The sequence below is a fragment of the Pteropus medius genome, unplaced genomic scaffold (assembly GCF_902729225.1).
Source record: "Pteropus medius unplaced genomic scaffold, Ma_sr-lr_union100, whole genome shotgun sequence".
Taxonomy (NCBI): domain Eukaryota; kingdom Metazoa; phylum Chordata; class Mammalia; order Chiroptera; family Pteropodidae; genus Pteropus; species Pteropus medius.
In genome coordinates this window covers 15544960-15566497 of record NW_024342467.1, presented here as the reverse complement: position 1 = coordinate 15566497, position 21538 = coordinate 15544960, and the positions used below count along the sequence as shown (strand labels likewise).

Here is a 21538-nt window from a genome sequence, read left to right as displayed (position 1 = left end):
ATCTTGCAACCAGCCCTGTCCTTGGGATGTTTTAGACTTACTACTGACAAGGGAAGTGTAGCTAAAGGCAGCATTCATTTGTCTCCTCTCTGCCTTTAGACTTTGTTGCTTAAAATACAAGCAAGCCTCAGGGGGAGGTTCGCCCCAGACTGTCCCAGTTTTAGCCTGAAAAGTTCTGCATCCTGGGAAACTGCTCAGTCCAGGGCAAACCAGGACAGCTGGTCACCCTACAAGGAAGAAATGAAGCAAATGCGTGCAGATCCTTCATAACTGGCCAACTCATCAAGGCTTATGCCTTGTCCTGGAACTTCTCTGACTATCAGGATGTGAGTGTGGGCTTCAAAACCATCCGCCCCTACACTCCACCCACCTGACTTCTCAGCTCACTGTCACTGAATCCTGGGCTAGCTCGCCTACTCACCCAGCCCCACAGCCAACTGGGATAGTCCTGTGGGGGCTGGTGAGAGTAAATGTGACATTTAGATAAAAATAGAGGCTCTGGAATTCTTATATTTAAAGCAGGCAGCCTTAAATGACAGCTCTGAAATCACTTCACTCGATCATTAATCTGATTTCTTTTTTGGTTACACTTGACCTAGGTGCCCTTTAAAAGTTAAAAATGTTTTCCTTGCTCTGCAAGGAAAGGATTTCCATTTGCCCTCCAAAATGTTCCCTCCCCGTATCACGTGCACAAAATTATGCAGTTCAGCCCTTCACTGCCTCATTCCAGGGACTTAGTGCTCATTTACGATGAGTCTGGAAGAACAAGGGACACAGCTCAGGGATGGGCGTCATTTCAATCCGGTTCAACAAAGTGGTACTCTAATGCTGTATGTCTAAGCCTGTTTTTGCTGTAATCTGTGGATTTTCATCCCTTAGAGATGAAATCAATGGAATGAAATCCCTTAAATCGATTTCAAAATTTACTGATGACAGTAAGGTAGCTAGGTAAGATGCTCAGAAAGACACAAGCTTCATTTAGTGGCCACCGAGAAGAAAACACCAGATAGAATCGTGTTTTTGCTAGTTAATCAGCATTTGTTCATTGAAGTCTAGAAGAGGAATTACTTTATTGATGATTATCTTCATTAATCAGCTATAATCAGGCCTTCCTAGAATTAGCGAAGTATTTAAGCCTTGTTTGCTGGTACAGATCATCTATAATTGTTTCCAACTGTTGGCAGAACAGCTGTAGGAGTTTTGCATGAGCCATAAGTATTCGAGGTCTTTGCGGCAGTTTTTTTTTTTTTTTTTTGGTATAAACAATGCAAATTTTAATGGCTGTAGTAAAGTTGAGTTTTTAAAAGAGGCTTTAAATCGACCAGGATTTTTCCCTTTGGGACTTTGCTTAGGAGAGTGGAGGTGTTGACGGTGACTGGATGACACGAAAGACCCCACGTTCCTTCAGCAGAGGCCCGGGGCTCTTTCATCTTGGGCTGAATCCTGGCCCACTGCTGCTTGAGGATTTGGAGCGTGTAAAAGTCCTGGGCTTTTTAATTACGTGCAAGCCTTTTAAGAAGTCTATCCCAGGAAAGCAAAGATGGAATCATATGTAGTGAAACATTTTATATCCAATCTGAGGATTCAACCAAAGGTCTTCAGTTGAGCCAAACCAGAGTTTCCAACTAGATCAAAGGCAGTGGGGAGGTGAGGAAAACCTCCTTGCTTGGCATAAAGTGACGATACTTTATGAGAACTAATATTGTGTTCGTTGCATAAAGATAGCCTAAGAAGAGTAGAAAACAAAGGGAAAATTGCTCAAATTTCCACCACCTACACTGATCAACTGTATTCATTTTTTAAAAATTTCATTCCATATATATAGATATGTATATCTATTTTATATATTCATAATTGTGACATATATTTGACATTCAGCTTCACACTTAATATTTATACAATAAGCATTTTCTACATTGCTTTGTGGGTGAGTCAAACATTTTGAATGGTTCTGTTCTACCCCATAGAATCTCTATATCTCAGTTTATTTAACCACTTACTAATTATGGGACTTTTAGATTGTCTTCGAGTTTTTATTATAAAAGACTAATGAATAGAGTTATGTAATTTTTTTTTATTTCTTTGGGCTAATTTTTATAAAATATATTCCAAAAAATTAGGGTATGGGGATAAAGAGTCTCAACATTTAAAGTCTTTGTGTTAAAAATGGACCATTGTGTTAGTTGCTGAGTTCTATTTCCAGGAAATTGAAAGTTGTTTGGGGAGAAAAGGGTTGTCTCAGAGTTGTTTTCACTCTAATATCCATCAACTTTGAAAAAAATATTGTGTTTTGGGAAGAAAGGACATTCCTCACTGTTGACAAATGGCTATGACATTTAAAAGATGGAGGTATTGGAAGTTGCACGGCAGACATAGTTGCCTCCAATAAGTAAGGAATCTGAGGCACCTGCATCTGTCTGTCTCCCTAAAACAATTGTAGTCGCTGCTGTGAAATCATTGTGGGAGGAGAGAGCAGTGTGGATTATCAACCCCCTAGAGAACGGGCAGTTCTCTGGTGACTGCAGTGCCTGAGGGTGGAGTTAACGAAATGCCGGCCTCCTAAAAACCCTAGGGCATAGGATCGCTCAGCTCCACTAACATGCCCTCACTGTAGTCCTGTTCTTTAACCTAGCCGAGCGTCCCAGTATGTGATGTCACTGGATAATGTAGCACAAACGATTTTGCAACCAAGAGAGGACTTCATGCAGATTCCTATAAAAATTAAACTTTTGGAAGAATGCAGTGGTTGAGACAAGGCTCGAGTTTATTTCAGGTTGTTGGTACATGTGGCCAAGAGGAAGAAAATGACCCTACCGAGCTGCGGGGCAGGCCTCTCTGAGCGTTGCCTCGGAGAAGTTCGTGGTCCCTTTTCTCTCTTGCATGTACGTGCACTATACCTAGATAGAGTCACTTGCTGGATCTCACATTTTGACCTGGCTTAATTTCATTTAGGTTCTGATCTACAACGGCCAACTGGACATCATCGTGGCAGCTCCCCTGACAGAGCGCTCCTTGATGGCCATGAATTGGAAAGGGTCCCAGAAATACAAGAAGGTGAAGAGAAAAGTATGGAAGATTTTTAAATCTGATGATGAAGTGGCTGGTTATGTGAGGCAGGTGGATGACTTCCATCAGGTATGAATGCGCTCGGGGGCGTAAGGTAGTGGAAATGGGATTAACAGGGAAGCCTGAATTCCAGCAAGGCAAGGCTGCCTTAGGCAAAGTCGCCCTCCAGCCAAAATGTGTCTTCTGTAGTCCTGCTTTCCGCAGAAAGGAGTGGTCTGGGTATGTATTAAAACAAGACAAAAGCATTAGACTTAATGTAAAACAAGACGAAAGCATAGGTATTGTTCAAGAAGTAAGGTGAGGATTGAGAAGACAATACTCAGCCCCAAAACGTGAATCATTAATGAGAGAATTAGTCTATCTGAAAACAAAGGGGAGCTTGAACAAATTTCCCAAAGAAGGTTCAATTTAATCTCCTCTAGCAAATCTGCGATGGCATTTATACGTTACACGTGGAGCCCAGAGCAAAATTTTCTAATGCGACAGGGGTCAAGCGTTACTCCTGGCCAAGGCTGTCCACTGCACCTCAGGTGTGCATGTCTGAGGAGGAATAGGACTTCTGTGACCACATGACAATTATACCGTTCATCTCCAGAAAGTTTTTGGAGAAATTATGAAAGCCCCTTGGAAAGCTTTTGTTTAGTCATTCAAGAAAAAGAAATTTCAATCTTCCAGACTTGACTTTTTTTTCCCATGATTTTTTATTTGGGGCAACAGCTTCCAAAATGCTCACATTTTTCCAGTAGGCACTTCCATGCTACAAACAGAAATTATTCAGAGACATGCTTCCTTAAAAGTACTTGGCTTTGGGATAATAAATGAGCGTTCACGAACAATTTCTTAAGGCATCACTAGATTATGATATGTTACTCATTAGGTTAGAAGAAATGATAGATCAAGTAACATTATAGGCATTCTAACATAAAAAGGTACCTTTGCCTCCTGTCTAACCACTAAATAACATGTAAGAAATTTAAATATTGTACAAAACGTTAACGGCCTGGGACAAAGGAAACAGTTGAAACATATTTCTGGGCTCAAGTGAGAGGAAACTCTACCTTGGAAAAGTTATCACGTTATAATTTTTAAATGAGATAAATTACACCAATGGCAGATGGGCCTGGGGAAGATCAGAAAAAAGAGTGTTTATGTGCATAGAGGTCTGGAGATAGAAAGTGCTACATTGACACCAATTTTTGTCTCCCCAAAGCTGCATTCAGGTTTCCAGACCCTTAGCTCCAACTTTATGGTAGTTGATCGGTTTTGTAGCCTCTTGGCCTCTGGATCAGCTCTTGCTTTCATGGGGACAGATCCACAGAATGTCTGACTCAGCTCGTTGCCCTTCCCTTGCTTTAGAAAGCCTGGCCCCTTACAGTAGACAGAATATGGGCCTCCAAAGCAGCCCCCCTCCTGATCTCTGGAGCCTGTGAATATGTTACATCATATGAGAAGGGATTGAGGGGCTACAGATAGAAATAAGGTTGCTACTCATCTGACCTAGAGATGGGGAGATTATTATGGATTATCCAGAGGGGCCCAGCGTCATCACTCTTATAAGTCAGTGAAGGAGGCAGATGAGTCAGAGTCAGGGAGAGATTCGAAGATGCTGGCTTTGAAGACAGTAGAAGGGACCATGACATGAGGACTGCGGGTGGCCTCTGGAAGCCGGAAGAGGCGTGGAAGCGGATTCTCCCCTACAGCCTCCAGAAACAACAGAGTCCTCCCCACATCCTGATCTTAGTCCAGTAAGACCATTTCAGACTTCTGACCTCCAGAAATACATATAAGAAGTTTATGTTGTTTTAAGGCATTAAGTGTGCGGTAATTTGTTATGTCAACAATAGGAAACTAATACATACATGCCTCATGCCTTGCGTGGTAGGTATTCAGGACTTTCAATGAACGTATTCTGTATTTTGTCCACCTTTTCTAGTTTTTCTTCATCGGAGGATTGAGAGCAACAAATTTCTCTGCTAAGACAAGATGTGTCACTTGCTACTCTGTTCTTTTAACATCATATCATACGTATTTTTGAAGTTACAATATAGATTTTTACTCATCTTGAAGTCATCATCCATTGAATTAACATAATTAATTTTCTTAATTCTTCTCTTGTTGACCATTTAATATCTGTTTCAGCAGTTCCAATCTACGTTGACTCTTTAAATAAATCGGTCGAAAGATATACTATGCTATTTTGTGTGCAAAATAACAAAAGAGAAAAAGGAACAGAAAATATGGCAATAAAAGATAAGCATTATGGGGTGGGTTCATCGACCTCTATTTACGTTCAACGGTGATAAAGATAGTTTTAGCTTCTTGAACACTAAATGTATGTCAGGTGTTATTATTGGTACTTCATGGATGTTATCAGAACAGTCTTGCCCATGACATGATATCATTTCCATTTTACATACAAGGAAACAGACTCTGAGAAGGTAGATAATTAATCCAGTATCATTCGATGATAGATTGGGATTCAAACATCATTCGGTTTGCTCACGTAGCCCGTTTGTATCGTGTCGCCTCTGACATTTAATTCCCAGTAAGGTGGGGAAGGTTAAAAAACTTGTTTAATTATTTTTTCCGTGTCTGAAAGATATTTGTTAGGCAATCCTTGTGTGCAATATAAAAGAAATACTTATCAATACGTCTCAGGATCTAAACTTACCTCCAGCAATATATTAGAACATGGTGATATTTTGCCTGTGGCTAGAATTGAAGAAATATTAGTTTAATGATAAAATGTCCATTTTTAAAAATTTCTGGCTGTATCATCCCATTCACCGACCAGATGGTCTGGCTGCTATAAGATCAGTAGGATAAATATGATAAAGTCCTTTCCATAGAGGAGTTTTTACTCAAAGTTGGGAAGAAGTAAAGGCAGAAAATAAATATATATACACATTATTAAATAAGATGATGTTAGAAAATAAAACTGGATAATGTGAAAAACCATCCGTGATGGAGGGTGCAGGGACCAGGTTGGGTGGTGGATCTAAAAAAAAAGCTCTCTGAAGAGGCGAGATGATTGGACATGAAGGGGTCGCCTTGTGCAGAAGTAGGTAAGAGTTTCTGTGCAGAGAATATCTAAATGTGCCAAGGGGCAGAGATAAGCTGGAAGTATCTGAGGAAAAGAAGGAGAGCCAGTGAGATCAGGGTGTGGCAAGGAAGAGGGAAAGACAGAAGACAAAGCCGGGGAACTGGCTGCGGCCACGTCATGTGGGACCTTGTAGGTTGGAGTAGAGTTTGGATCCAGAAAGTTAATCGGCTCCCATCTAAATTATATATGTGTATGTATATATATATATTCTGTCTTCTGGAACTTTATTAAACCTCGGCCAGTAGATAGAGCTCGGAACTAGAAGTCTTCACTTCTTGCCCTGGCTCAGGATCCATTCTGGTTCAAATTCTGAGTTAGTCATGTTATCTTCTTTGGTGTTATGACTTTCAACATGCAGACCCTTAAGTGGGATCTCTTCTCCCACAGGAAAAATTCGCTTTGCTGTCAACGTCTTTCTGTGGGGGGAGAATTTTTTACTTCAACCACTGACTAGTTCAGGAGTGATCATTGTTTCAGGATTGAACCGTGTACAATATCTAGTTATATACTCATGTGTGTCCTTGTATGTATGTGTATTTATATGCACGCATATACCTATAACATATGTAGAAACAGCATAACATAGTGGTTAGAGACATGAGTATTTTAGTGAAGAAGACCATGATTTGCATTCTGAATATTCTACTTAATAGCTATATGACCTTGGGCAAGTTTCTTACCTCTCTGTGCCCCAATTTCATCCACTAAAAAATAGGGACAGTAGCAATATCAACTTGCTATGGACTGAAGTGTGTCTCCCCAAATTCATATGTCGACGCCCTAGCCAATGATGTGACTGTATTTAGAAATAGGACCCATTAGGAGGTAATTAAGGTTAATGAGATCGTAAGGGCAAGGCTCTGATTCTCTCTTCCTTTCTCTGTCATGTGAAGACTGCAAGAAAGCCAGAAGGATCTCTCACTAGAAGCCAAATTGGCCAGCACCTTGATCTTGAACTTGTCAACTTCAGAACTGTAAGGAATACATTTCTGTTGTTTAAGAACAACAGTCTGTGGCATCCTCATAGGATTGTTGAGGGGATTTGATGAGCTAATAAGCTTAGAGTAGTACCTGACTCATAGTAAATGTTTGCTACTATTATTATCACCCTGGATCACTTATAAAATTTACATAACAAAAGGAAAATTATAAATAGTAAAAGCCAAGACCAGAGAAAAAGTTTGATTGAAAATCAGCCCCTAGGGAAAAGTTGAAATATTACTATTTCGGCCATTAAGGGCAAATATGAATGTCGAGTTGCCAGAAAGTGATGGACATGTCACCTGTCCCTCTGTCTGCTGCATCACTTTATGATGAGGACTCCACCAAGCACACTCAGCATGTTCTCCAGATCTTTTGATGGCTGCCTGCCACCTGTTACTTAATGTCCCCAGCCCAGCCTTGTGAACGCTGCAGTGCCTGGCATCACATATGTGTCCTCCACAGCTCTGTGCATAGAACATACAGCTCGGGAGGCCAGATTGCAGTTACAGGGCACCATGTGCCACAGAGGTGGGAAAAGGGATTGGCTGCCACTCAGAAACATGTGGCAAATGTCACATGAGGCCCTCTGACTCTTCTTGTGAATGCAAAACACATTGAGAGATGAAATGGCACTCCTTGGCTGCCAAAAAAAAATAAACGGGTAACAAAAGAAGCAAGGCCTCCATATGTTTGTAACAGGAAGTGTCTCACCAGGTGGCAAAGGATCCGCATTTTATGTAAGTGATTTAAAAATGTTGGTGGGGCTGTGGAGATGAGGGCAAAATGAAAGAGGTCAAGAGCTCTAGTGTTTACAAAGCCCTTCTCTGTGGGCCTTGGGGTGAGGATACTGTCCAACAGTCAAGTGTCTGATAATGAAAAAAAAAGGACCTTAGCCATGGACTTGCTTTTCAACAGGAGACACACAAACAGGACCATGTGTATATGTCTGCCCAAAAAGAAAGCTCTCTCTTTGCCAAACTCTACAGCTCTTAATTTAAAGATTAAAACCCAACCAGACTTGTCTTCTGATGGTTATTTAAAATGTCCACTTAAAGGAATGACAGCTCCCCTTGAGGGAGCAGCAGGGTACAGAGGGAGCAAATGTCCACAGGTATTCCGGACAAGTGATGCCCAGGAAAACCAAAGGCAGCTCCAGCCAGTCTCTGGAGATGAGGTGAAGAACAGGTGTTGTTTGTTGCCCCTTGTTGGTCCTGGCCTGCAGGTAGCAGCATTTGGTGTCTGGACCATTCTAAGAACGGACACCGCCTTATTATGTCTTTGGCGGCAGTGGCCTTTTCTGAGCCTCAGTTTGTTCATCTGTCAAATGCTGAGTCTGGACTGAGTTATCTCCTAGGTATCTTCTAAGAAAGGTCTGAAATATCTGTGTTTCATTAAAGCTCAGAGGGGCTCATTAGCAGGAAATGTAGAGTAGTATAGCGTATATATTTGTAGGTGTAGATATAAACATACACCTACTATTTACACACATACACCCTCTACTGGTATTGACTCTGGGATGTGTGTGTGTGTGTGCGTGTGTGTGTGTGTATCTATGCGTGTGTATGTATATGTGTGTGTGTGCATGACTTAATAGTGTTATAATGTAGATCAGAGGTCTGATCTTCTTTTTTAGTGGCTGGTGACAACCCACGGCCATCACTGTCAAGACCACCCTGCTGCTCTTTTTGGGGTCTTTCTCTGTCCTTCTCTGAATATCAGAGTATTACTGTCCATGATCTTGTTTGCTGTTGTCACAGCTTTTGAAATGCAGGACATTTTGTTCTTACATCACTGAGTTGTCATTTCAACCCCAAGGAAGTTTTGACTCCCCATTTAGAAATATAAAATTGTAATTGGAATACTAGCAACACTGATGAATTTCTTGAAGAACAGTTTTCTAGAATAGACTTTATGAAACTAAATTTTCTGACAAAAAGCATTGAAACCATTTCAAATTTTTCTTTCTTTATTTAAATGAAAACATTTTTAATGAGGCTAATTATTTTCCATATAAACATTGAAAGAAAAGTTTGAGTCATTGATTGGTTTTCATTCTTACCAAATCTTACTATTATGATGTTTGCATAATTTCTAAGTCTGTTTTTCCTGATTTCAGTTTGTCATGGTATTTTTATTTTGTTTTCATTATTGATATCAATTCTGGTTATTCAGTCATTTCAGAATGGTTTATATCAGCTAGGTAACATTTTAGAGCTGGAACAAATTTTAGATCTAATTTTCAAGATGAGGAAACTGAAACCCAGTTGTTAAGTGACTGTCCCCAAGTCCCCTACCCATTTCCCGTCAGAGCTGTGATTAGATTCCAGGCCTCCTGGCTTCCAGTTTTCTGCTTCACAGGGGTACCCACCTCTGAAATGATGGATTGGCAGCAGTCTGCTAATGTAGTTAAAATCGGAGCCTGCATACATGTCTGCCAGAATTACAGAAGGCCTGAGGAACAATGCATTTCATATTTAGTATTAGCCCCGAAGTCACATGCATGTGCCCACATCCTGTAGACAGAGAGTATCAAGGTTTCTTAGAAGGTAGTAGATCTTAGTAGTGGTGAGGCCAGGTTCATCCACTGTTAAGAAAAGTTATGGCTTTATCTGGGAACTTTTGATATAAATAAAAGTACAGATGCTAAGATTGGCTAAAATGAGCAGAGAAAACATGGTGGGCAGAGCACCTCAAGCTCCCTGAAGCCCAAGCTCTGGGCCATGACTTACACCTTGGCTCTGATGGGTTTTGGCTTCTGGAGCCCTCAGGCCTGTGGTCTGTGACCTCCTGGGGGAAGAGGCGGGTGGCCTGAGTCCCCAGTAGGAATCAGACCTTTAGCTAGAGATTATGTCCAGACGAACCGAAGGGAAGGAGCCCACCACCCTCAAAGCCTGACTCTTTTGGAGGTTCGTGACCGAGCGTCAGGTGGTCCGACACAATGAGAGGAAGGCAGACTGTGGAGTTAGACAAACTCGGTTTGAATTGCGGGTTCGTCGCTTACAAGCTTGGGCTGGTTCTTGGTTCTGTAAACTCTGAGTGAGATCACTTACTTCGCAGGAGAATTTGAAAGGCTTCAGGCCCGTCGTCTGCCACGTACTCTTTTATGCACAGTTTTATGGGATGCTGGTAGCTCCCTTGTAAATGACGTGATTGTATTTACTAACTTATAAATGAGGAAACAGAAGTTTCACCTGAGGAACTTGCTCCAGGCTTCAATGGCAGTAGTAGCTGAGACCTGACCACCCAAATCGACCTTCCTCCTGCACCACACTCCCTCCGAGCGCCTGAGGGTGCAGCGGAGTGGGGAGGATGAGACACTCTGGTGGGCCGGAGGGCGGCTACGGGTCTGCCCTTGGGGTGCGTATGTGGCGATGGCGAAGGTGGAGGTGGACAGTCCTTGGCAGCACATCCAGTCCACGTGGAATGATCTGTCTCCTGAAAGAAAAAGGGAATGCTTCCAAGAAGGTGGAGGACGGAGAGGGAATGATGTGCAGCCAGAAAGCGTAACCACCGCTTCCTGAATGTGCCTTCTCTAAATCTAACCTCAAGTTTATTTTGTTTCTTTGACTACATACAACAACAACAACAACAACAACAACAACAACAACAACAAAATGGAGAAAAGCATAACCACAGTCCTCGGAGCAGAGGGCAAGGTTGGATAGGCTTTGAATGTTTCCGCGGATAATCCACAGAGGGAGTGACAGACAGCTGGCTACCTGTCTTTCTTGGACTTCCCGCTGACAATTTATTTATTTATTTCTTAAGAATTCAAACAGCTGTGGGAGCATCGTGAACTATTTATGAAGGAAATAACAGGTCCAGAAAGGTCTTCAGCAAGTTCTCGATTGCACTGACAAAATCGCAGTAAGCGAAGAGCAGTAAACGTGACTTTTGCGTTTGACTGAGAGGGGATGAGAAGTTAAGACAATATTTAATAGAGAAAAGTAACTGTTCAACAGATTTCAGAGAATGATTACCAAATGCAGCTAATTCCCTGGGAAAACGCTTTGGCTCTCTTACAGAAACTGTTCAACAGCATCTTCAGCTCTCTTCCCATCTGTTCCTTTCTACAGAGAGGGAAGTTGGGATTTGTAGGTTCTTTGTCTCCATCTCCTCGACCTAGGGAAAGTTCTGTCCATTTATGGGATTCAGACAGTGGGCAGAAAACCAGAACATAGCAACCAAGCCACACCCCCGCCTCCCGAATAACGACACTTGCTATCATCAAGGAGTTTCATGGCAGTCACAGGTTGGGTTCTCCAAAGCAGACATTGAAGCAAAGTTTGCGGTACAGGATGTTAGGGGATTGACAGCTGTGAAAGTAAGGGCAGGAAGCAGAACCAGCGGAGGAAGGAATCGAACTGATACAGACCTGATAAACTTTGGCTAACCACGCAGGGAGTTCTAGAGAGTATTTTCTATCAGTGTCCCACAGGCCAAAAAGACCAGGCCTTTATACTCCCACCTCACTCTGTCACCAAGTGTGGACTGCCCCAGGGCGGGCATTGTCTCGGGAAAGGCTGCTCTCTGCATCTGAGGCAGACCCCGAGGAAGCTGACAGCTGAAGCCTGTCTGCTGACTGGCTGGCTCCCTGACACGGGCAGCAAGTCCATCCTTGATTCTGATGGTACATCTCCACATCCCCACGAAGCTCACCCAGATAACACAGTTGCAAGCTCTCAGGGTGGGGGCAGGGGGCAGCAACAGAGGCTGGGGTTTTGCCGAAAACCGCATGAGATATTGGTCTTCCTGTTTTTGCCTGATGTAGGCTTTTACCTGAGCTCTCGGTGTAATTATGTCTTCTGTCTGCATTAGAAAGACGGATCAGCCTTGCTTTTCAATTCATATCAAGAGTCCAAGAAAGGAATATCAGGAAAAAGAATTAAAAACTGCCAGTAATTTTTTTTCAGTGATTTATTATAGAGTAAGAAATCACACCAAAACTTAGTGCCTTACCACAATGACAATTTATTAATCAGTTATGTGGGTGGAAGAGGATTAGCTGGGTGGTCTACACTGAGGTCACGTGTGCAGCTGCACTTAGCTGGGAGTTTGGCTAAAGCTGGGACATCCGAGGTGATCTCCTGTCCTTTAGCGCTCTCTCCATGTGGCCTCTAACCATGTAGTGTCCTGGCCTGTAGTGTCCAGTCCACAGCATGGTGGCTAGTCCCCCAACTTGAGAAGTAAAAGAAGCCAGTCCTTTTTAAGGCCAGGATTCATAGGTCCCAGAATACTATTTCCATTGCATTCTCTGGGTCAAAGCAAATCATGGAGCAAGGCCAGATTTATCACGATGGGAAGAATGGCAAAGAACTTGGGACCATTGTTAATCCACGACATTTTCTAAATCAGTTTCAACCCTTATAAATGTAGATTCCTAGGCCCCATCTCCAGATATCTGACTTTATTCATCTGGGGTAGAACCCGAGCGTCAGCATTTAAACATCTTAAGGAATTTTAACGAGTAGCTGGTTTAGAGGAACGCTGAACTGTGATGTCTTTTGTCCCTCTGCTGATACCGAAATGGCCTTCATCTCGCAGGAACTCTGTGTGGCTTCTATTAGGATAACTTCCGTTCTGCCCCCTGAAGTGTTTTCTAGGTCCTGACCTATTTTACTTATTTCCAGGCCAACCAGAAACGTGAGAAAACAGTTTTACTTTTCACAAACCAACCATAGAGATGAAACATCACATTTAGTAAAGTGCCCTGTAGTCCACAGTGTCTACCCGTGTGGCTCTGGTCCTCTGAAACCTTCAACCAAAACCTGACGCTAAATTTTCGACCTCAGTCTCTGCCGTGCGTCATAGGTTTAAAACTGGCCTCTGTTCTCTCAAAATACTGATAGACCATCAGTCAGTGATTTAGACTTGGAGAAAAACTCTTTTTTTGTTCAAAACATGAACTTCCTTTTCCCAGCAGAGGTTTGTCCTTAAATGAAGCGACGTGTTCCTCGGTGCCAAGCCTTTAGGTAGTCACGTGTCTTTGTTACTTTCCAACAAAGATACAACTGGACTAAGCAGGGTTTATTGTAAATGCAGTCCAGAGGGGGTTTCAGCTAAGAGGTGGTCCACCAGCCACAGTGAATTCATTTCTGGATATTAATTACTTATTATTTGTGGCCGAATACTAACTAATCAAATGCTATAATGAATGGATACAATTAATTCCCCGTCGAAGCAAAAATAGAAATGCATTGGTTTAGACTGCAGCCTTATCAAGAATGAACTTAGCACTTCCATTAGGCATTGTTAGGTTATATGTTAGGTTATCCCATTAATAGGGATTCCTAATGCAGGGTAAGGGCCTGTGGTTAGGATTCATGGGGTCAGTGAACTCAGAAGAGAAAAAAACTGCATCTTTATTTTTACTAACCTCTAACCAAAACAGCATTTCCTTCCATTATGAATTATGAGATTTAGCATTTCCTGCCATTATGAATGCAGGCAACAAATCACAGCAGCATTAGCAGTGCCTTTGACTTTGTACCGATAGAAAGCAGAAACATTTTCATATCAAAAATGTACGCCATTGCAAATGCCTTAAAACAGCGTTTATGACCACCACTGCCTTCATCGGTGTCTCCTAGCATTAATCTGTTTTCACAGGGCAAGAAGCTCTCCCCCTGTGTAATAGGGTCCTTATGAGATACTGTGCTTTAAAGACTTAGATGATGAAATGGGCTAAATATTATTTATCAGATAGGCCTGGAACTATTGCAACTGTATCTAGTTTTAGCTCCACGTAACAAGGAAACTGTCTTGGTGAGAGGTGGACGAGGTAGATAGGGCAGGGGAGGTGTTCCACATTTTGCCACATGGCAATCTAATAATAGTAAATAAAAGTGGCCAAATTGAATCATGTTTCTAAAGCACCGGATTCCTTCTAATTGAATAATAATCTGAACCACCCCTGTTGACAAAAATGAAGCCTCCGGCCTTTTAATTTGTGTTTGCGTTTTTCCGTTTGTACTCAGCTTCTAACATATGGAAACAGGGAAGAGGGGAATATGAGAGTTTAGATTTAGAGAGTCGAAAACAATCTAGCAAAAAAGCAAAAAACAAAAAACAAAACAAATATTTGGCAACATGCTCTTCTGCTGCCCAGCATGGAGTTGTGGGTGTTTGTTTTTGTTCCTAATATTTATTTTTTGATGTAGCAACCAGAGTCCCAAGATTTAGATTCCGGCACCGGCACTGTCTTCTTAGAGCTGCCTACCAGAGGGGGGCTTCCCATTTCTGCCTTTGTTTGCATTCAGTTGCTTCTCCATATCCTCCCCACTTAGCGTTTTCAAACATATGGCTCCTCTCATCATCTCTATGTTGGGCGGAAGAAAAAAGCAAGACAGAGAACATGTTCAATTTCTTACAAAGATTTATTTTTGTGAGTTTGACAGCTTTTATTTTCTTTTCATTTTTTAAATTAGAAATTGAATAATAACCAAAGAATATGTAAAATACTTGTGGAAAATAAAACAAACAATGGTAAATGAACACCCTTGTACTGACCAGCTAGTTTAAGAACTGCAGTGTAGCCAGGAGCTTGCCCTCTCCGATTTCACCCTTCCCTCATTGCCCCTGGAGGTAAACCACTGTCCTGGATTATGTTTTCAATCATCCTTCCCTCCCCCCCCTTTTTTTTTTAAAAAAAAAAGATTAATAGTTTTACTATAGATAATATATCTCCATAAACAATATTTAGTTTTCATATATAATTTTAGAGATAGAAATTATCTGTGTGTATTTTGCAATAACGTATTTTTGCTATTTAATTCTTTGTGCAATTTATCCATGTTCAGTTGTGCTCTATTCTTTTTCATTGCTGCATACTATTCCATTATATAATTATATCATCCATCGATTCCACTACTGGTGGATATCTGGGTTGTTTCCAGTTTTTTCCTACTATAAATATTGCTGCTGTGAACATTCTTGCACGTATCTCCTTGTGACCTGTGCAAGAGTTTCTCTAAGAATAATGCTTAGAGGTGGAATTGATGAGTTCACTGATCTTCAGCTTCGTGAGATAATGCCAGACTACTTTCCACATTGATTGGTTTCTTGCCAGGAATGCGTAAGAGTCCTGGTTATTCCACTGTCTTACCAACTCTTGGACTTGCCTCTAGTCATCTTCCCTGGGCTTGTTAAATCAAAGGGGGGCTTAATGTTCTTTTCCACGTGTAACATTCACGATTTGCCTTATTTTTCTCTTGCTGTCTTTCCCACCTTCTTCTCTGGCTACCATCACCCTGAAATACTATAGCATCTATACACAATGCAAAGGTGGCATGAACGTGTCATGTCTAAGTCTTGGTGCTGCTTTGGTTGTGTGAATGCGTTTTTCTTTGGGGATGTCCTGTGCTGAGGTTGGCTACCAAAATATTTAGCTTAAAAATATTATAAATTTATTCCTTCAACACCAACTCATCAACAGTGGCTCAGATAAATTTCAACTTATTCCTTGGCTCAGATAAATTTCACCTTATTCCTTGGGCTCGCAGGCAAGCCCTCGACCACGGGAGGAAGAACCTGAATCATATTCCAACACAGTATAAGATCCCTCGCTTCATTCAATTTCAGTTGAAACAACAAGGGAGTAAAGTGACTTAGCCTGTCACTTTGCTGTGAGTCTTACCAGAAAATTAAGAAAAACAGTAACTGGCAAATATTACTCACCCAGTTCCTTAGCTGGCATCTCTCACATCTGCTTTATAATATCCTTCTCAGTGCCCTGATTTTATTCATTTCCTAGTGCTTGAGACAGAAACCACGAAGAATTACTTAAAAAGAAAATCACTGATTTTCTACAAACCAATAAAAAAGTACAGCATTTTAGGGACACTGAAAAAAAAAAAAAAAGATGACTACCCCACATGATAAATTCTAAAATGAAACAGTTTTTGCCTTGGAGTGTTTTTTAAAAAGGCACAGGTTTTAAAAGCTGCCGTTCAAGAACACTCTGAATATGTGTTCTCAGCTGCGTTTAAACTTTTCTCCTCTTCCAGGAGCTTCCTCAGCTGGTCTTAACTGGTCTGTCTCCCTCCTTTCCAATCTACCCTCCTCTCTGTGCTTTTTCCAAAGTGCAAGTCCGATCGTGTTTTTCCCTCGTTTAAAACTTCTCACCAATTCTCTGCTACCTGAGGAATAAAGTCCAGTCTCTTCGCAGAGAATAGTGAAGATATTTGATCTGGCCTCTGCTTCCTTCCTCAGCCTGAACTCTCCCTCTCCCTCCTTCTCAGTTAGAATTCTGAAAAACAAAGCAAAACACCTTATCCTGACCGTGCTGTGCTGTCAGCCAGCAATTCCCACGGGACGCCCTCCCCTTTCTCATAAGGCCCTTTCCACTCCTCTGACTGCCTGGAAAACCCCACCCGCCTTTCACAGCCAAGATCCAGCATCACCTCTAGGAAGCCCTCTTCCTCCCGGAACACCTCCTTCTCTGCATCTCTCTATCCATGTACCTCTCCTATTGTATATACCACACTAGGGGTTCGTTTAACTCTTTAGTTGCCTTCCTCCCCTGCTTGACACTGAGCTCCTTGAAGACAGGGATAATACATGATTTATCTTTGTAGCACAGCTCCTGGCGGTCAGTAAATGTTCATCATATTAGAATTAAAATCGAACTGGCCTCGACCTCATGCCTATACCCCTCTCGTGTGTGTGTGTGTGTGTGTGTGTGTGTTTTAATACTACAGATATCAAGGAATGCGGCGGTTGCTCACCAACTATACACAGCACAATGTCTTCTAGGAAATAGACTAGACATGTGAGATAATGAATAGTTCAAAACAATACAAACTAAAGGATACATTGTTTATGTCAGCTGAAGACTATTTCCTTTTCGTGTTACATGGGAGAAAAAAGAAATATTCTAGGAAACAAATTTATGGAAGGAATTGTAGAAGTCTTATTATGTCAGTGGCTAACTCGAGTAGCCTCTCTTTTTAAAAACTCGAAATCTTGGTATTTGGATTTTTTCCCTTTTTAAAAAAAAAACAAACAAACAGTTTTCTTCCTGAAAACAGAGGAAATAATAAACAATTGCGACTCCCAATTTTACTCTGATTATTTGCCAAGAGTCTTCTTAGTTAGTGTGGTTCTTTTTCATTAAAGAGGACCAATTAGCATAAAAAGAATGCTTCTAAATTAAGCTACTCAAATATGCACTTAGCTAATACTCAGGGAGCTAATTTATTGTATTATTTAAAATATAAATTGGATAGCAGATCTATTTACTAAGGTATAGCAGCTAGGCAATGATGCATAATTTTCTCTTAGCTGTCGAGCGGTTTTTTAATAATCTATTGAAATTTAATACAGAACCATTTCATTATGGGAAGTGAATAAATACTAAGAAGACTAATATTTAAAGTATTATCCACATGTGGAGGATGGGTTTTAAAAAAATTAATAACATTTGAGGAACAAAGAGGGACTTGGGGTTTGCCCTATAAACAGTAGCCTTTTGTTGTTTTAATTGGAAGTGCACCCGGATTCCCACAATTGCTTGTGGGAATGTCATACAGAGCCAAAGAAGAAACGCGGCGGAGGGTGGAGCAGGGCAGAGAAATGACGAGTGCGACGGGACAAGATAAAATGATGTTCAGTCACTGCCACGTTGTCATCGAGACTAAGGGCCCTGCTTTCGCTCTGCACAGTCTTTGGCTTGGTGGTAATAACTGTGTGCCTTGCTTAATTTTAACAAATGGCACCATAACATGTTCTGCATCCTAAATTCCTGGAACCTGGGGACATTTGCCAAGGCCAGGGTCCCCTTAGGCTGTGAGTCAGGAACACAGTTGAATCTAGATCCCTGTCTGGTCAGGAGTTGTCCCAAACAGGCCAGCTCCGCAGTGTGTCAGGGGCTCTGACACTAAAAAGATGCCCATGAGTGTGGTGGTGTGGTCTTGAAACTGTTATTGCCAATTACACTAGAACTCGGTCGGGGAGGCAGGGGTGGATGCAGGTGACAAGACCTTCTTGTCTTTCTGCAAATATTTGAAACCTGGCCCATCTGATTTCCTGAGCCAAGGATTCAGAGAAGTCTTAGACCTTAAAATGTATCCATTTGAATGGATGTTTCTTTGATGTATTTTGGGAAAGAGGAAGACTGCCCAAACATTTCATCTTTTTCCCCCGGAGAGCCAACATGTCAGAGAACCAGTGGTCTGGAGGGACAATGGCTTGGGAGGGGGGACGCTGATCTGCAGTGTTTGCCAGTTTCCGTGGTGTGAATACTCCCGCCATAGCTGATTTCAAGCCACCAACGTGACATCGCTGAACATGGACTGAGGCAGCAGTGTGCACACGTGCGAATGAGCTGCAGCATACCACTGCTAGAGCCGACCTCTGTTGCTGTTTGCAGGAAATAAAACTTCAGCAGGTCGGCTGGCTCTTGTGTCCATGTTACCCCAAATACAGTGAGTGAGTCAGGCTCTAAGTCCTCAGAACACTCTTGGCAGATAGCATTTGCTGCTATAACCTCTGCCCTCTCCCCCCCACGCCCATTCTGTCTTCTAAAAGAAAACTACACATGCAGATCATAAAGTTAGACATTGAGGAAGGGTAATTAACGAGCTGGACTGTGCTTTTTATGTCAAATATAAAAACTGGACATGGAGAAAGTAAAGTTTCGATTACTGTTTAATCCCGTCCCATTTATGTTGTAAAGTGGCTTCTTAAAAGGCGAAGAAAGAACAGCTTCCTGTCATTCCGCTAAGACGAGCGAGGCCTCACTTGCCCGACATTTCCATGTGGGGCGAAGAGGCCGTGGGCATTGCACGTGGTGAAGGAGGTGGGGGCGAGGAAGGGGATGGGGCCACCGCATTGGCTGGCTTCGCGGATCAAACTCACTCTAGCTAGCAAAGCATACTGACGGGGGCCGAGCTCATATTCAAGCTACTTTCTTACTTTAATTGGGGTGTTTCCCATGGGAAGGAAGGATTCGTATCATGGAAATAAAAGAAGCCTGGAAGAGAAATATTCCCCTTCCTGAAGACTATGCTACAATCCTTTCTTTCTGAAAAAGTATAGTAATGAATTTTGTATTATTGTAACTTATGCTCTTCCTCTACTCTTAGAGGGAAAAAATATTCCTTTGACCATAAAGGTAATAGTAGTATGATAGTAATTGCTTGAGAGCTTATTGTTTGTCTCTACGGCACATGGTGCAAGCTGAATTCATATTTGTAGATGGAGTGCCGTGGAACATTTTATACGTAGTATCTCTTTGCTGCTTCACAAAAAATTAAATATTCTTAGCGTGCCTAACCTTACTAAATTGCCTGGTACTTTTTCAGTTTTAGTACTGAAAGTTCTATGGTCTCGGAAGCCCCGCCGTCCTGGATAAACGGGAACAACTGGTCACCCTGATTCTTCTCTCCATTTTACAGATGAGAAAGTAGAGGCAGCTAAGTCACTGTGCCAAAGTCACAGAGCTAGGCTCCACCCCAGATCTGCTGAATTGAACGGCGTGTTCCTATGGACTAGTTTGACACATGCTATTGTGTCATTGTCAGAAGTGGAAACCCCAAATGACAATATTGTTGCAACTGATTAAGTAAGATGGTGCATCTAAGAAGCTATTTGATAGCTCCAGAGTCTATACCACTGCAATGGCTACATGTGGGTGGGCTAAAGCAACTTCCCCCTCCTATTCAGTTATCACTTGCTACACTACAACTGTACAAAGGTAAATCTCAGAGAATTTTCCCTGGGGATTATGGAAGCAACTCTGAACCTGGATTTCTGCTTTTTCTTTTCTTTTTCAAAGTGACTTGCCTCCTTCTTTGTTAGAAAGTGGCTACTAACAAGCTTTGGTTTGCTTTTTGTTCTCCTTCCCAAGTATCTTTTCCTGTTAGTACATATTTTATTTGAGTGCATGTTTATTTTATTTCTACTTACGGTTAGCATCTGAAAGCTAATAGGTAAGAGTCCATAAAGGTGGAATGGAGTAAAAATAGTAAAAGAAACCATAACAAACAAGACGCTCTTGAGCATCTTCATCATTTTGTAGGGAAAACAAGAGCTATAAATCTATCCTATATCACCGGCCTCCCCAACCTGCCTCTTCTTTCTTGGTTGATACCACCACCCCTTGCAAAGCCGCCCATGTAAAAAGGCTGAAATGGGGAGAATTTGTGTGTTTTGGTAGAGGGTGGGGTAGTTTGGCTTAATCTTTGTATCTAATAATTACTAACTGAATTGCTTCTACCCCAACATCCCTCCTCTCCTTCCCCTTCTCACCATCTGTCCTATGAGCCTCCTGAACAGCTAGTCTCCTAATTCACTTCCTTGCCCCTTCCAAATCAGCCCCTTCATTACATATTGTTATCTTTCTATAATGCAAATATGAGCATATCACTACCCTGACCATATATAACCCTCTAGGATATATCCAAAGTAGGCAAACCGATTGAGACAAAAAGCAGATTAGCGATTGCCAGGGGCTGGCAGGGAGAGGGAAGTGGGTAGCAATTGCTAATGGGTGTGGGGTTTCTTTTGGGGTAATAAAAACATTCAGCAACGAGACAGTGGTGATGGTGGCACAGCATTGTGAATGTGCTCAATGCTCCTGCGTTGTTCACTGTGAAAGGGTTAGAGTGGTCATTTTATTTTCTGTGAGTTTTAACACACACACCCACACATCCCATAGGACAAGGTCCATGCATCTCTGCAGCACCCACCACGGTCTGTCCAGCGAACCCCACCCACCACCGACTGTCCAGTGATCTGCTCCTCCAAGGCCCCCATGGAATCTCCCCCTGGCAAATCTACATCACCACGCTCATTGTGAATTTCCCTCTGTATTTCATCATCTAAAAAGACGCAACCAGGAAACCTTTCCTGCCAGGTCCCGTGTTTCTAGTTCCAGAGAGAACTGTATCATCTTCTAAAAAACAAAGCGGATTGAAGCTTTAAAGTGTTTTATGCGCCCTTTTAAAATTCGTGACTCATTTGTGACACCCTGGAACACCTGGAGCGCACGAGTGTAGCAGTTTCGGCTCTAGTGTGGAAACAGCCCCAATATGTAGTATATGATGAGGAGGCCATTTCTCTCTAGGGAGCCTTGAGATTTGTCTTGTCACATTTAAATGTGTAATCACAGCCCTGTCACATTTTGTTGCACACTTCTAAAAACTATACAGTGGTCTGCGTCCTTGACTTGTGAGCGGTGAGCAGCTTGGCTATAAACAGCAGAGTGGTGGTTTATTTTCAGCACTCGGATTTATTTTCGAGGTTCATATCAGTAAAATGCTATATGTGAATTTGCTGGAGAATGTGCTTTGAGAATTTGTGGCACATGAAAGAGACTTTGTTCCTAAATGGACTTTCCTTTCCAATCTTAATGACACCATTTATGATGTCATTTGGTCATTGCAT

General features: G+C 41.9%; 1 protein-coding gene across 1 annotated transcript in view; it reads left to right on the top strand.

The window, feature by feature from the left end:
• Positions 1-21538, top strand: part of CPVL (carboxypeptidase vitellogenic like) — a 103135-nt gene that overhangs the window by 78381 nt on the left and 3216 nt on the right. Inside the window, exon 12 of the mRNA XM_039862628.1 lies at positions 2953-3135. Within this exon, the coding sequence (XP_039718562.1) occupies positions 2953-3135 (183 nt within the window). The remainder of the gene's footprint in view (positions 1-2952; positions 3136-21538) is intronic.